We start from the raw sequence: 15,380 nt of genomic DNA on the forward strand, positions 1-15,380 counted from the left end.
ATAAGGGCCTCCATTATCTGAACATGAACTACTTTTAAAAAAGTTAGATATTTTTGTATATCCATACCGTTCACAGTATAGACTGACAGAGGTGAGAGTGTGCATTTAAAACGTCATTTGTATTTGAGGGACACTCGTGTATTTATTATGTCCAACACTTGCCTGTTTTTTTTTTTTTTTTCTTTTCTTTTCTTCTTTTCGGGGCTGGGGATTGAACCCAGGACCTTGCGCTTCCTAGGCAAGCGCTCTACCACTGAGCCAAATCCCCAACCCCCACTTGCCTGTTTTTTATTACGTGTCCACTGACATCATTAGAAGCCGTTCCCCTTCCATAGGTCTTACAGTGCCTAGAGCGTTGTGTATGTTCAAGTGCGCCTGCTGGCAGAAATATAGGTTACTTAAAAAAAAAAAGTTGTGTCTTCTACACTGACATTTAATGGCATTGGGCTGAAAGTCAGAAACCTGGAGGCACTTCCCTCCTTATCATTTGCATGCGGAGTGACAGAGGGCATGCCACGGGCTTCCACTTCTCCTCTGAAGTCCTTCCTTCCTTTGCTTGCCTTGCAGAAAGTCCAGGTGGTCGTCACCGTGCTAGACTATGACAAACTGGGCAAGAATGAAGCCATTGGAAAGATCTTCGTAGGCAGCAACGCTACAGGCACGGAGCTGCGGCACTGGTCCGACATGCTGGCGAACCCTCGGAGGCCCATCGCCCAGTGGCACTCTCTGAAGCCTGAGGAAGAAGTGGATGCTCTTCTGGGCAAGAACAAGTAGGCAGCGGCGGCTGGGGCCACGCCCCAGAGGACACTGACGAGCTCCAGAGCTATCAATACCTCAGTTATGCGACCTTAGAGGTTTCTTCATTTGTTTGCGGTGTGTCCTGTTTTCCTTTCCTTTTTCTTTTTTTGTCTTTTTAAAAACCAACTTCCTTTTGGTGGCTATGTGAAGAGTCCCCTAAGACGTGAAAGAGAAGCCTGGCTCTGTTATTGTCCCAGGAGCTGTCCTTGTTGCATGCCCTATCACGGTTTCCCCTCACCCCAAGTGGGGCCCTCTACTGTCAGAGTGGAAGCACTTCCTGCTTTTCCTGGGTTTTGGACCAACAAAGTGGCAAGCACATTCTGTGTCTCGACTGTGTGTGTGTGTGTGTGTGTGTACACGTGTGCCCATCCATCCCCACCTTGCCTCTGTTTGGAATATCTCTTCGTTTCTGGAATGAGTCATGGACAATGATGCCGTGTGAGAGAGGAAAGTCTTCAGGTACTCCGAGGTGAGGAGAGCCCACTGCTTAAGTGGTCAGAGGCCAGAAGCTCTCATAGTCCTTGCGAAAGGCCATTTGGAAGACGCAAGATGTGATACTGGATGTGTTCCGAACTAGGACCAAAGGCTTGATGCCATCCCAGACTCCCTCTTGTCAGTCATGGCTTCCCCAGGAGTGGGGCTTTGGGATCATTCATGAAAATAAACTATTTACTCGACTGGTCGGATTCAGCCAGGGACCGCCAGCTCCAGGATGTCATTCTTGTTGACGACATCAAACTTTGAAGAAACAGAAGTCCCATTACTCAGCTCTGGATCTTTGCCTCGTCCAGTGGGAGGCAGATGCTTCCCCCCTCTGCAGAGTACAAGCAGTGCGTTCATTTGCATTCACGCACCATCTGCTTTTGCCTCTGTTTCCCTTTTTGTGTAAGTGGAAAAATACCATCTGACGATAAGTGCTTTGCACAGAGCCAGAGACCTATTAGAGGGACGCTTGGGTGTTTAGTTCCCTTGAGGTCCAGGTAAGGAGGAGGTGTCAAGAAGGGGAGCGTTGGTGGACAGTGACAAGCTAGACATTGCAGAGCTCCTCACAACTCCTATTCCTGACCCTCTGGACCCTTTGACCCTCAGTGATGGTAGCCGGAGTAGCCCAGGCAGACCTTAGGAGAGGCCCCGTCCTTCCCTTCCTTAGACAGTTTTCTCAGAATGCCAGGAAACACAGCGCATTCATTTCAGATGGGTGGTGGAGAAAATGTGCTAAGGTTTGCACCCTATGTTCAGTTTGTGTTTCCTTCCTGTTCCCTAGTTGTCCCCAGCATTGATAAAAAAGCCATATATATGTTAGTCAGGCTTGGACTAAGTATCCTTCCCAACCTTCTGCCTGGGCAAGGGGCGTAGGCTCCTTGTAACCTGAGGCTGCTCCTTTCCCTTGGTCTTACATTTGTTCTCCAATCTCTCAGGCCTTTGTTCTCCTACCACCGGAAGTATACAGCTTTCCGGAAGTCGGTGGGGGACGGGGCGGGGGGGGGGGAGGATGTGGGGCACTCGATTCAACAGCAAATGTGGCAGGACTTCTGCTCTGCCCCACCTGGGTCCTTCTGCTTCTTGTGGGTCTCAGAGATGAATGGTGTTGTAGAGTTTGGCTATGAGAACCCAGCATGGAGGAGGTGTAGTGTCTTAATTTTAGTGAAAATGGGGGATATGTGGGTTTGCTTTGCTTTTTTGGTTTGTTTGTTTGTTTGTTTTGGTTTAAGTAGGGAGTGAGGTAACACTTCCACCAGAAACAGACTGTGAAGTAGGTTCGACCTGCCTCTCTTTTAGAGACCCTTCTGCTATTGGCCCTTGGTACATGGGAAGTTGTGTATTTTATACACTCTCTGTGTTTATGGTACACATGGAGAAGGGAGGACTCTGATAGGATTATGGGCTGTAGTCCTTGGGACCAGGGTTCATTCTGCTAATGGTAGAACATCGTTAGGCTATCAGGTACACTCAGAGTTCAGGTGGTTGGAGAGTACCAGGGTCCTGGCATGGACATCTGATGTCACTGGATTCCTTTCTGTAGAATTCTGGTGCTTTCCCGGCCCCTCCCCACACTGGCTCTTCTCTCACATTCCATAAACTCCATTCACAGAAACTCCCGTCAATCTTACCCTTCTTCCAGCTTTCCCCAGTCATACTTAACTCCCTGGCTTCTCTCCTATAAACCTCATCTAGCCCTTCCTTCTACAGTCCTACTGTCCTGCTGACAGAGGGAAGGACTGACAGAGGGAAGGAAAGAGAGAAGGAATAGTGGGTGCCTCTGCGGTTTGAATGTCCCTGGGCTGACACAGGCTAGGGCTCATTACTGTGGGCAGCCTGCCAGGACTTTTTAACTCTAGTTTGGAGTCAGCGTGGATGCTGGGAGTGGTTCCTCTTCAGGCTTGGGGCTGGTCCCAGACTAGCCACCCAAGCAGATGGCAGCGGTCCAGGTCCAGAGGCTAGGCAGGAACATGTTGGGGCTTCAGGTTTTCTGCACTAGGGGGGGCTGATATGACCCAGACCTCAGCACTGCATTCCAAACCTTCACTGCCACCGGGCTTCTCTTGGGATGCCAGGGTCCTGGGTTATCAACACTGAGCAGAGAGAGTCAATGTTTCTGGCTGGCGAGGGATTCTGGATACTTCTGTGGATGAAAGTTTTTATCCCAAAGAGAGGAAAGTATTTACTCGAGGGTTTGTTTGCTTTCGTTTTTAAAGAGAACTTATGACCATGACTACCCACTCAACTCCACTGAGGATCTGGGGGCACCAGTTCTCCTTGAATGATCCTCCCAGAAGCAAGGCAACCTCTGCAGTGCCTGGGGGCAGTTTTGGTGACTTAGAAACACAGGCTGGCCCAGGGACCAGGGAGCTCCCAGCCAAACAAGTGCTTGGAATGAGCAGGGTGAGGCCCAGCCAGAGACCTGTCTTTCTTCCCAGGAAGCCAACATTGTTTTGTTTTGGTAGAAGTGGTCTGTGGTGATTTTGCTGGCCCAAGACCCAGTGAAGGAGGTGGGAGGCTTTTTACCACAGGCCTCTTCATAAAGGTAGCTTTTAGAAACACGCCTCTGTGCTGGACGTTAAGGGTGGCTGATGCTAGCAAAGTGGAAGGACTCCCTCGTTCATTTAATGTCACGTCAGTTCTTGAGAATCCCAGGCCTCTGACCCCTGCCTAACCCTAACCCTAACCCTAACCCTATATAGCAGCCGTCTTCCTGAAGGTAGGGAGAGATCAAAGTTTCCCCATCCTGTGCTCAGCCTGCTGCTGTGTGTTCCTCTCTGCAGGCTGCCTGGGGTCTTTTCTCAGAGCTAGTGGGTAGCAGTAGGGGACCTACAGCCCCACGATGGCTGCCAGATTTGGCAAATACAAATACAGGATACTTGGCTAAACTTGAATTTCAGATAAGCAAATAATTTTGGAAGTATAAGGATGTCCTATGCAATATTTGGGACATACTGTACTATAAAGTGACCCACTGTTTAATGTGAAATTTAAGTTTAACTGGCTAATCCTGCACTGTGTCTGGCAACGCACCCTCTGGCTACTTCGTCCCTCTTTTCTTCAGTCCCAGGGGCCAGAGGCCGGTGACCACCGTTTTGATTTAGCCTGTCTTTTGAACTGCAATATCAAGAAGGGGACACTGTGGCTTGAAGATATAGGAATATACTTTATTTTTGAAGTAACAACAAAACAGGAACCTTCTGAAGCCATTGAGCCTCATTGGATGCCCCCCACCCCCATGTTCATTTAGTTATATATTATAAAAGAAGATGCTATCTATAAACACACGAGCAGAATCTTGTTTAATCAAGATGCATGTCTACAATTCTGTAAATAGCCGCATGGCCATGCTGAGAGCCCCCTTGATCTCCCAACCCCACACCCGTTTTACAGAACTGGCTGCTCCTTGATTCTGTGTTGTGTAAAGTCTTTGTCCTCACCTCCCCTGCAGGGAATGACCACAGTGGGAGATAATGTTCTGGCCCTGGTGCCAGCCCTGCCCAGGGAAGATGCTGAAGGATACTAGCCCTGAAGGCAGGTCTGCCTCGTGTCTGCAGGGCTAACCCTTGGGGCACGGTGCACTGTCTAGCCTGGCGTCTGGTGTCCCGTTGCTTCTGTGTTCCGTGTGTGTGACGTGATTCTTCCTTCCCACTGTCTTGAATAAACTGAAAAGCCATAAAGGGCCTCCTACTGGAGGGTGCCCTAAACTCCTTCCAGGAGCCCCCCTGTCCCTCTAACTGGCTCCCCACAGAACACTTGTGAAGGGCTCACCTGTCCGTCACCCTCTCTTGCTCCCTTAGCCCTGTGTCATGAGGACAGTTGGTGTTTCAGGGCTTCTGGTGGGGTCTCAGGAGATGCCCCTGGCTGGCTTTTGTGGCCTCAGTCTGATGGTTGAACTCTACTGAGTATAGGCAGGGCAGTGGTTTTGACTCTGTGGCTTGGATATCCTCTGAGAGGCCTGGAGGCAACCAGGGTTTTCAGAAGCAGTCAGCAGCCCAGCCTATAGTCAGGTTCTCAGTGGCAGCCTGGGATGAACAAGGCCAGCCCTGCCTACTTTTCCCTGAGCTGTCAGGACCACAGAAAGCAGTGGAGGAGTGGCCCATGGGGAAAACCTGAAACTGCAGTGGTTAAACTTCCTACCCTCTCTCTCTTTTGTCTAGCAGTGCCACAGAGCAGGGTGCTCGAGAGCATGGTGGTAGTGTGGTGGCGATAAGGGGTCACTCACAATGGAGGAGCACATCCGCTCCCAGGGCAGCCTGAGCAGGCATGGCATGTAGTGATTGTTTGGGTAGACAGGGCTGGAGCAGCTTGGGCACCCAGAGGACTCCCCAGAAGCCAGTCATGTAGTACTAATCCAGGGGACCTCAGGCAGAATTGGGCAAGTGTATTGGCCATGGCCAGGGGCAACAACGTGGGGTTGGCTGGAGACTTCCAGCCTCCACAGAAACTGAAATTGGGAACCGTGGCAGCGGAGTCATGCAAGGTGGCAGGAGCTGTGTGTGGATCTCAGTTTCACCCCCAGCTTTACTCGGCAGCTGGGAGTTCAGGGAAGCGATCTCGAAGTCCGATCATCCTGCCCTAAGTCCAGCTCATCTAAGGATTTGATTTGCTTTCTGAAAACCATAGGCCCAGAAACTTCCAAAGCTGGGGCAGAAGCTGGGTGAGCCCTGCTCCCCCTGGAATACACTGGCCCACCAGGAGCCCTCCCTGTCTCCCTAAGGAGGACACGTGTAGCCCTCCCCTTCCCTCCCCACTCTGCTTGGCAATGCTTCCTCCATTCCCTTATGTGGGCTCCACTGTTGTCTGATCTCTTGTCAAATTGTTATTTTGTAACGAGCTGCGTCTCCTTATTAAAGAAAAGAGCTGAAAGCAACCTGGGGGTGGGGAGCATTTCTTTTCTTTTTCTTTCTTTTTTTAGTGGGCCAGGGCAGGGGGCAGGGAGCTGCTGGCAAGGGCCAGCAAGGTTGGGGAGGGAGGAGAGCTGGTTTCCAGCTCAAAATGAAAGAGTCATGGCCTACTCTCTTCTGGGTTTGGGAGGACGACAGATGGAGTATCTAGTGGATCGGAGTCACAGGGGGTCTACCCGCCCAGGGTGATAAGGACTGTCCTGCATCCTTAAGTTCTCTCTAGAGGACCTGGGCTTAGGGAACAGCAGCAGTCGGACCCTGACAATGGGGAGGCTGCTGGTCCCAGAGTGTAGATGTTTAAAAAGCAGAAAGTACAAAGTCTCCAATCTTACACTGTAAAGACTGCTGTCTTTGATGATGCAGAGATAACAAGGGCCAGTAAGGCTTTGGGATGCTTAGGGACAGGGTCTGGGGCAGTATGGCCAAGACCAGGAAAGGATTAAGCTCTGTTTTAGTTCCCAGCTCCAAAGACTTTCACTTGTCTAGGACCATAATGTATGACACTTTCTCGTGTATTGTGTCAAATCCTGATGGCCAAGGAGCAGGAGAGGCAGGTGGGCAGCGCCCGTGTGCTGGCAGGGCCCGGATCTGGCTGTCGGGCTGTTTTGGCCCGGGTGGAGGCCATGGGCTAGGTGACCTGGTTGCACAGGACAGAGTTTGGGCACCTTGCTCTGTGGCTGGGAAGAACAGGAGGGAGGGCCGGTGCCCATGAACAGTAGAAGAAACTGCTTTACAGGACCTTCCCCAGCCGGTGGGGTCCCAGAGGAACCATGTCTGTGGTCTAGGAGCCTCTATATCAAGCTCTGCCTCTGCCTCAAGTCCCAAGGCCAGGGCTGAACTCTTCAACTGTGACATCATCCTCAGTTCTTCTTGCTGCTGGAGCTACAAACAGCTGGGTGACAGCAGGGGAAAAGAATCTTCCCTCCCTCCCTCCCTCCCAAGTCAGTGACCAAGGATTTCCACTTGGCGGAAAGCACACCCAGAGTCTGGCTGCCCACTCCCCAGCCTTGCCAGCAGCCTGTGCAGTGACTCCCTGAGGTAGGCGCCCTTCCATTAGGATTCAGAGCCAACCTCTAATGACCTCAGAGTTAGTTTCATTTGCATAGTTTGCAAGTGGTTTTTGGAACTTCTGAACCAATGACCTAAGGAACCCTTCCTTACACAGTGGAGGATGGAGATAATGTTGGAAGCCTTAAGAGCCCAGCACCACCACCAGCCCTTAGCCTAACTTTTCCCTGTGGGGCATGGCTATTAGGGTGTTTCTTCTCAGGGTTGTTCCAAACCTTCACTCGAGGCTTTTCTTGCTTCAGGAAATAGGTCGGGGTCCCAAGAGCCCTTCCCTGGGGAGGGTCCGTGGCGATGGTTGGGGCTGCCCGGTGGATGGGAGGTTCTATCAATGTCATGGCATAAAGTTAAAACACAGTTTTATTTACTCATTTATAAATACTGTTGTGTTTACAGGCATCATATAGATGTGAATATTATTCCCAAACTTTCAAACACAGAATACTTAATACTATATAACAACAACCAGTAAAACAAATCCATCCATCTCAGGGTTGAAAAGGCCACTCAAAATTGCATAAAAATACATTCAGTTCGGAAAGCCAGTCTGGCTCCCTCCCTCTGGAGCTCCTCCAGGTGTATTTACAGCTGACTGAAGTTAATCCTCACAGCTCAGCTGGCAAACAGTTCCACTCGGTGCGTTAAGCGTGGGTGAAGGGTGGAGAGAGGAAATAACACAATGCCCGCACTGAAGAGGTGACCAACATGGAGCTGAGGACACAGGCCCAGAAGGAAACCGTAAGCCAAAGCTGGGGTCTGAACCACTGATGACCCTGCAGAGGGAATCATGGCTCTGCTTGAAGGGACCAGCCAGGAGGGGGCTGAGGTGCCGAGGGATCAGGGGATGCTGACTAGAAGGTGGACATGCTAGATGGGCGCATCCTCTCAGAATCCTGTCCCCTGTACTGGCCTGCTGGTACCTTTACCTACAGCTGCTTTCGCATAGTCTCCCCCATCCTAGGATAAGCTGCGATCTGCTCGAGGTTTCCGGAGAACAGGGTTGAGAGCAGCACAGACGCATGCGCTTCAGAGAGAACCAAGTTGGTACCAGCCTGAAGTGTCCCTTGTTCAGGATCCAAGCTGAGTTCAAGAGCACGTTAGAGGCTCTTCTGACTCCTCATGGTCAGGCCTTTTGTGAATCTTCTCTCCTGCCTGGCTGAGTGGCTGTCACTATGCAAACAAACTCACCCAGCCTGTGCTGAGGAAACACTTCTGCCTTAAGCCGGCACCAGTCACATCTTTCAGAAAAGATGGGATGACAGATGTGGCCCGAAACAGAGGGGTCCTGTAGACCTATATAAGCCAAGCCTGGTCTCTGAGGTTTGAAAGCGAATGGGGGCTAGCCATGGGTGGTGGGCGGAATGGCATGCTGTTGGCATTTGAAAATCTGCCAGAACTCTTTCTGATTCATGGAAAACCTCTTCCCTCAAGCACCATCAAGTCCGAGTGTAGAAAAGCCAGGCCTAAGGCTCGAGGAGGGAACTGGGGGGGGGGGGGGAGGGCGGGGGAGGTGTGCTTATTTTTGAGAAGTCTGGTTTAGTATCTTGGTGACACCTTAAGGGGCCACCCAAGCAAAATTTTATTGGAAACATTAGGGGAAAATTTAGAGGCAAAAATGATGAAATGTTGTTCTGGCAGATTCCCAGTCTGGAAGATAAGCAGAGGAGTGGGAGAAGTGCTCCGGGAAGCTGGGAGGGTATTCGAGGAGCAGGAGTCAGTGCACTGGGATAAATGCATTCTCATTCTAATTGAGGAAATGCAGACCTCTTTTTGAAAGCTTCAGCCAAGTGCGTGCATGTGTGTGTGTGTGTATTTTGTGTATGTATGGTGTGTATGTGTATGTTGTATATATGTGTGTATATGTGTGTATATGTGTGTGCATGTGTGTATGGTGTGTGTGTGTATGTGTGTGTGTATGTTGTATATATGTGTGTGTATGTTGTATATATGTGTGTATGTGTGTGTATGTGTGTGCATGTGTGTATGGTGTGTGTGTGTGTGGTGTGTGTGTGTGTGTGTGTGTGTGTGTGTGTGTGTGTGTGTGTGTGTGTGTGTGGTGGTCCCGGGCTTGGAGAGACCCTCACATGTCAAGCCTGCTGAGGTGAGGCCAGACTATACTTCAGCTCTAAGAGCTTAGATACCCCTCCTGTACCATCTAGCCACGGTGGGCGTCCGGGAACTGGGTAGCAAGGCGCCCCAGGAGATTTGTGACCCTTAACCATAGCTCTCAAGGATACAACTTGAACCTACTCTCTGGCTTCTCAGGGGTCCAGCTGATTTTCCTCAGCCCTCAGAGGCCACTTCATTCCTTTGTAGCTGTGACAATGACAGCTTCTGGGCTCTAATGAAGTTGATCTATTTTTCCAATCTAATCAGAACACAAGCCATCAATAGTTGTCCCTGACAGAGTTGACTGCTCCGTGGGGTGTCAATACCCATTAGAGGAGCTGATTAAAATCTCGCTCAGCTGGAGCTGAGGGGCGAACGCAATGAGACAGAATACACTTCAGGTGCTGAAGCCTGGCTTCCTCTCTCCCAGGCTCCGGCCTCCATCCTGTTCCACATTCACAGACCTTCCTTTGCCTTTTACACACAGAGCATGCAGGCACCCAGTTCCAGGGTTTGTCCCTTTCCTCCATCCAAGCCCCAGCTGTCAGTGTCTGGTAGAGCTGGGCCCCATTCTGTGCTATGTGGCCATGGCCTCTCCCGTGAACGAGCACCTTGCACAGCTGCCCAAGGAATGCGCTCCTGCTGCTCAAGGCAGAGCTCAAGACTAGAAACCAGTTGGTGCCCAGCAGAAAGCCTGCTGCTTGGATGCCGAGAAGCAGGCTGGTCACATGGAGGACAGCAAACCTCCCCGCAGCAGCTGGTTCCCCGTGATGGACAGTGTGTCCTCTGGCAGCCTGGAACACTGCTCTAGCCATCCCTGCCAGCTCCCACCTCCACCTCTGCGGTTGGTAATATTTTTACTGAGCTCCCAGGAGGAAAAGCAGTCACACCCCTATTCAATTGTTCTCAATGTTAAACTCACTTTCCAACATGGAGGGACAGTCGCCCTTGACAGGCCAATCTTAAACAGCTTGAATTTGGGAAGAAAGCAAGACTGATCTTGAAAATTCAAAGTTAAGCACTTTTTGAATCAGAAATCTAAGTTTAAAAAGTCCTCATATTTGAAGTATCCTGCCCTCAAAGCTGCCTTGCTTCCTGGGTTAAAGGAGCCCATATTGTTTGAGTTTCCATCTTCAGAGTAGAATGGCAGCTGGGCTGCAGCTCTCCCTGGGCATGGGTCTGGACAGGACCCGCCTCTGAAAGGCAGGCAAGCAATGGGTTGGAGCTGCCTCTGCTAGGAAAGGGACAGAGAGCAGAGTGCCGCAGGGGCCTGGCATGGAGAGCCTTTCAGCTCTGGTTCCTATACTCTTCTGAGGCCTGCAGACTGTGCCTGCACTTCCTGAGTGGAAGCTGCTGGCAACCCCACCAAACAATGCTTGTGGGTCAGGGGCTGAGGACTGGGGCAGAGGCAGGAAAAGCAGGGCAGGACATGCCCCACTGCTGGACAGGCAGGAGGAGATGCGGGTCCAGACAGCTGTTCTAAAGAGTCTCTCTAAAGAGTCTTTAAAGGCAACCCTGAGAATGTGCGTGGCTCTTCCCCTAGAGACAGGGACGGAGCTGAGGAACAGCACTTCCAGGAGCTGTCTGGGAAGGGTCTGAAACCCCTGAACATCAACTAGGCAAACTCCAGCCAGAGATCCTCTGGACTGACCGACCAGCTGTTACTCTCAAAGTCGGCTGGGGTATGGAAAACTGTCCAGCGAATAAGAACATTCTCGTCCTGTCTTGATTTCCCTTGAAGACTGGTGTGACCAGGCTAAGTCCTTCCTGCATGCTTGCCTGCTTGCTTGGCTCAGTAAGCTCCAGCCACAAGGTTACTCACGAGAAGCCAGTAGGTGAGGCTGGTGGCCACTGGGGAGACCAACGGTGTGTAACTGGCCAAGCAACACGGGAAAGGGAGACTGCACACACACAACAGCCGGCCTCAGGAGGCCCATGTCTTTCTTGGGAGCTCTCAGTCAGTATGAAGAATGCAGTTCTCTTCTCTGGAAGAGACCAAATTCACAATGCTTCTAATAAAATTAGTGGCCTGAAAGGAATTGCCACGAATGGTCTGGGACCAGGTGTGCTCTGATGGGCTCTCGGCCACAGAGGCTAGCACTACTGAGATTGAAAAGCTTGTCAACAGCTTGTCACAAGAAAACAGTCCTGGCAAGAGGTGGCATCTTAACATGAAGGCCAGGTAGAGCCGCAATATAATGCCAGTTTGAGGGTTTCTGAGAACCTTCCCTACAAGGCCCAAAGGCACACAACTCTGAACACCTCCTCCTGGCCTGAGAAGGAGGAGGCTCAAACTGTTTCCCTACAATCCCACTTTCTTTTCCCAAGACTGAGGCAGCAATCCCCTTCCCCAGTATACAACCCATGCCAGGAGAGCCGGTTGGCTGACATCTTGTTGACGTCTCCTAGCAAGAATGGAGTGATTCCTATAGCAGAAGACTGGTCTCTCTCCCTGCAGGGCTCTTGTTTCACAAGAGTAGTGCAGTCCAACACAGAAGAATGGGTTGAAGTGGAAAAGAGAATCTTATGTGCTGAAAGCGTGTAAGAGGAGATACAGTTCCCATTCTGTATCAGGGACCCTGAATTAGAACTTCTGTTTAAGAGCACACAAAGTCTGCAAGGGCCACCAAAAAGGACAGTGGCGTCCTCATGAAAGAAACTAACAGAGGTAGTGTTAGAATGGTCCACATCACTAGCAACCCTCAAACAATGAGGCATTAAAGGACACGCCCTTTAATGTGAACCAAAGGACAAAATGCCTACAAAGCCACATTGTACCCATCAGCACGGGATCAGTGACAAGAGCTAGCAGTGTAACTGTGTGTTGGAATTACGGAGTACTCTATGTACACGGAGGCATGATAAGCTGAAGGGCTGCTTTTGTCTAGATTCTGGAGGATGGTAGTCAAGATGTGACAGGCATCAACATCACATCTGAGGAGGGACCCAAGGGACTAGGTAAGGAGAGATAATACCTAATGTGCTATCTCGGAAGGAAGCAGTAGGCCGCAGCTTCTACCAGTAAAAACTGTAGTAGAGGTGCCCAAACGTCAAGTATGACATGCATAACTCCCAGAGGCTGACCACAGGTCAGAGTTATGGCAGCAGGACGCTGGGCCAGGTGATCTATGGGCTTTGCCACTCTTAAGAGTCCACGAGTACTCTTCTTCATCCTCAGTCTCTACCCAGCAGCCACCTCTTCTGTTGGCTCCTAAGAACAGATCTCTCCCCTGAATATGGAAGCAAGTGACCACCATCCTCTGAGCGTAAGCACAGCGTTCCCAGTGTCCTCAGATGCTCTCCATGTCTCTCTAACCTAGCTTCCACCCCTGCTCTCTCCCAGGCCTCCTTGCAACGACTCCACTTCTCATTAGGAGCAGGGGCCTGAGTGGAGAGTAGAACAAAGCCAAAGGAAGTGAGGTGAACTGAACATCCAATACCCAGGCTTCCTTTTTCTAGAGAGAGGGTCTTGCTATATAGCTGGCCTCAAACTCCTGATCCTCCTGCCTCAGCTTCCCGAGTGCTGGGATTAAAGATGCACACTACTTGTACAACTTGAAGAGTTCAGAAAATCATTTTGTAAGCAGACAAGCAGGAGACATGAACAACGGGCTGACCCTTAAGACGTCCTCTAGCTTCGCAGGGACAGGGTCATGGCACCAAGGCCGCAGTGACAAGTTTCCAAACAGCTGAGGGTGGGAGCTCAGTTTCAGCTTTTACACCATCAGGGCGGGAGGAGAAATCACCAAAGAATAGAAAAGGAGCAAGAGAGTCCAAGGCTGCCTGGGTCTTGTGGGAGAGGGAGAAATGAGGTTAAGACTAGTCAGCGATGTCCCTAGGTCACTGATAGGAAAGTAAAAACAAGTCAGTTCCTGAGGTGAGTAAAAGACTCAGCAGCACAGAGCCACAGCCCCAGAGGCAGCCCAGACAGATCCCACATTCCGCCCTTGCTCTTGGCACCCACATAGGATCCCAGAGTGGCCACCACAAGATTCCCCTAAATCAAAGAACACTGGGTCAGTGTAAAGGCTATGGGTCAAAGCCTTACATATCTGGACCAAAACTAATGTGGACAAAGCAGCAGAAAGTTGGGGGTCACAGCTGAGCTTGGTGTACCCCACAAAGCTTTCTCCAGATTGCTTGAAATGGTCACAATCATGCTTCAGTTAAAACTGCCGTAAAACTTGGGGTAGAGGTGCGGGGGCAACGGGGCATGGAGAGTGCAGAGACAATGTACAGTGCAGAGGAGATGCCCTTCTCCAGCACATTCAGGTCTTTCAGCCAGAGGGCCAGAGCTGGAAACGGAGGGAGGGCAGCAAACGCCGTCTCCCCCCAGACCTGACCTCGTCTATTTGGACAGTTTGCTGATAACTCTGATGAGGGCACCATTTTCATCTTTCAGCCTCTGATTGTCAGATTTCAGTTCTGTCAACACCTGTGGAGACAGAGGGAAAGGTGTGTCAGAGCACAGCATAATGGCTGCCTTGACCCTCCCAGGGCCTCCTGACAGTCACGTGATCAGCTGTCACTACCTTTCTGCTCAGGGATAAAACCCCTTGGAACTTCCTATTTACTGGGTCAGAAACCTAAATCTTCAGGGGAAACACAGTTGCTCATCTTCTGAGCCAGCTTCACCAGCTACAGCATGTGGTTCTCTTCTGCCGAGCCAGTAACTGTCTGCAGTTGTCCCTGCCCTTGAACTCACCTGTAGCCTAGAGAATCTGGGGAGACTGCCAGAGCAGCTGGGGGGCACAGAGGGGAGGAGTTCGGCAAGGAGCCAGAGAGACGGTGACCTTTAAGAGTTAAAAGTTCTGCTTCCCACTTCTTGATATGAGAACAACATATCAAGATGATGGAGGTCATCCTGCTGTCTTTGGCAACCAGAATCCATCCAGGTTCTTATTGGTCACACTATACACACCTATTCTCAACATTAACACCCAGAGAACTCACAGCTACGGTCAAGACCTGGGGCCTTCGCCAGCACTTTAGTGGATGGTGCTGTCATTCTGGCAGACAGAGGCTTCGGGAAGAGGGGTGGAGTGGAGACTCCATCTGTCAGTTTTTCCATCTTGGAACACAACACACATTGTCTCTCAACTCAAAGAACACAGGAAAATCGAGTTCCAGCTTGGACACCCCAGGCTTTAATACATGATCAGGCACTTTGACAGATGTTTTGTATATCTGAAAAATCTTACTGAACTACAGTTCATGTATGGGCATTCCAGGGATTAGAAGGTAAGTACATTTTCACAACAAAGGCTCCAGAAATCTGTGTCCTCCCTGTTATGCAGATGCCCTTTCTTTACTGATCAGTCATTTCAACCTTCAGGACCCACACAATAAGAAAGGCCTTCATAAAAGGGTGGCTGGGCTCAGGAATCACAAGGCCCATGTAGTTTTATCTCTTGGCACTGCTGTTAAACTTATATTCCTGAAGGAATATAATCTTTGTCTTCCAAACCTCACAAGGACAATGCAGGTTATGTCATACAATCGTGTGTGTGTGTTTGTGTGTGTACACGTATCCCCACACCCCACGTCAGGGGACAGAGAGCAACATCTACAGTGTGGGGAGTCTGACAGTCTCACTGGCTCCCTGGGAACCGGTGCTGCAGCTGTTCTTATCACTGAAAGTGAGGACAGATGTTTGCCTCTCGTCTACGGTAGTTACTAGTTATGTACCGACGATGACATTATGCCCATCTGTGCCCAAGTCCGTAGGCCGTCTCTTCATTACAGGTGATAGATAACAAACACCAGAGCACTTGTAGCCCAGAGACAAACTCAGAAGTGGTCACTGTCAAGACCCTCTCATTGAGGTCACCTAATACCATTGGAAAACACAGGTATATATATTATTATTCATAACAGTACAGAACTACGGTTATGAAGTAGCAATGAAAATGGTATGGTTGGGGGTCACCGTAACATGAGGTATTAAAGGTCACAGCACTAGGAAGGTTGAGAGCGACTGCTAAGGCACAGTAAGTGCCGTATTCCCTCAGATGGGCCTTG

General features: G+C 50.4%; 2 protein-coding genes across 14 annotated transcripts in view; one reads left to right on the forward strand and one right to left on the reverse strand.

The window, feature by feature from the left end:
* Syt2 (synaptotagmin 2) overlaps positions 1–6,151 on the forward strand; it is a 110,181-nt gene extending 104,030 nt beyond the window's left edge. For 5 of the 6 annotated variants that reach the window (XM_039090349.2, XM_039090348.2, XM_063272035.1 and 2 more), the window contains one exon: positions 568–6,151. In XM_039090349.2, coding sequence (XP_038946277.1) covers positions 568–774 — 207 coding nt within the window. In that variant the 3' untranslated portion in view covers positions 775–6,151. The remainder of the gene's footprint in view (positions 1–567) is intronic. The other variant, NM_012665.2, reaches the window with a different exon arrangement.
* Positions 6,152–7,592: 1,441 nt separating this feature from the next.
* The window catches only part of Ppp1r12b (protein phosphatase 1, regulatory subunit 12B), a 197,678-nt gene continuing 189,890 nt past the window's right edge, over positions 7,593–15,380 (reverse strand). For 3 of the 8 annotated variants that reach the window (XM_063272303.1, XM_006249876.5, XM_008769561.4), the window contains one exon: positions 7,593–13,794. In XM_063272303.1, coding sequence (XP_063128373.1) covers positions 13,708–13,794 — 87 coding nt within the window. In that variant the 3' untranslated portion in view covers positions 7,593–13,707. 8 annotated transcript variants of the gene reach the window in all.

Source organism: Rattus norvegicus, chromosome 13, assembly GCF_036323735.1.
Source record: "Rattus norvegicus strain BN/NHsdMcwi chromosome 13, GRCr8, whole genome shotgun sequence".
Lineage (NCBI taxonomy): Eukaryota > Metazoa > Chordata > Mammalia > Rodentia > Muridae > Rattus > Rattus norvegicus.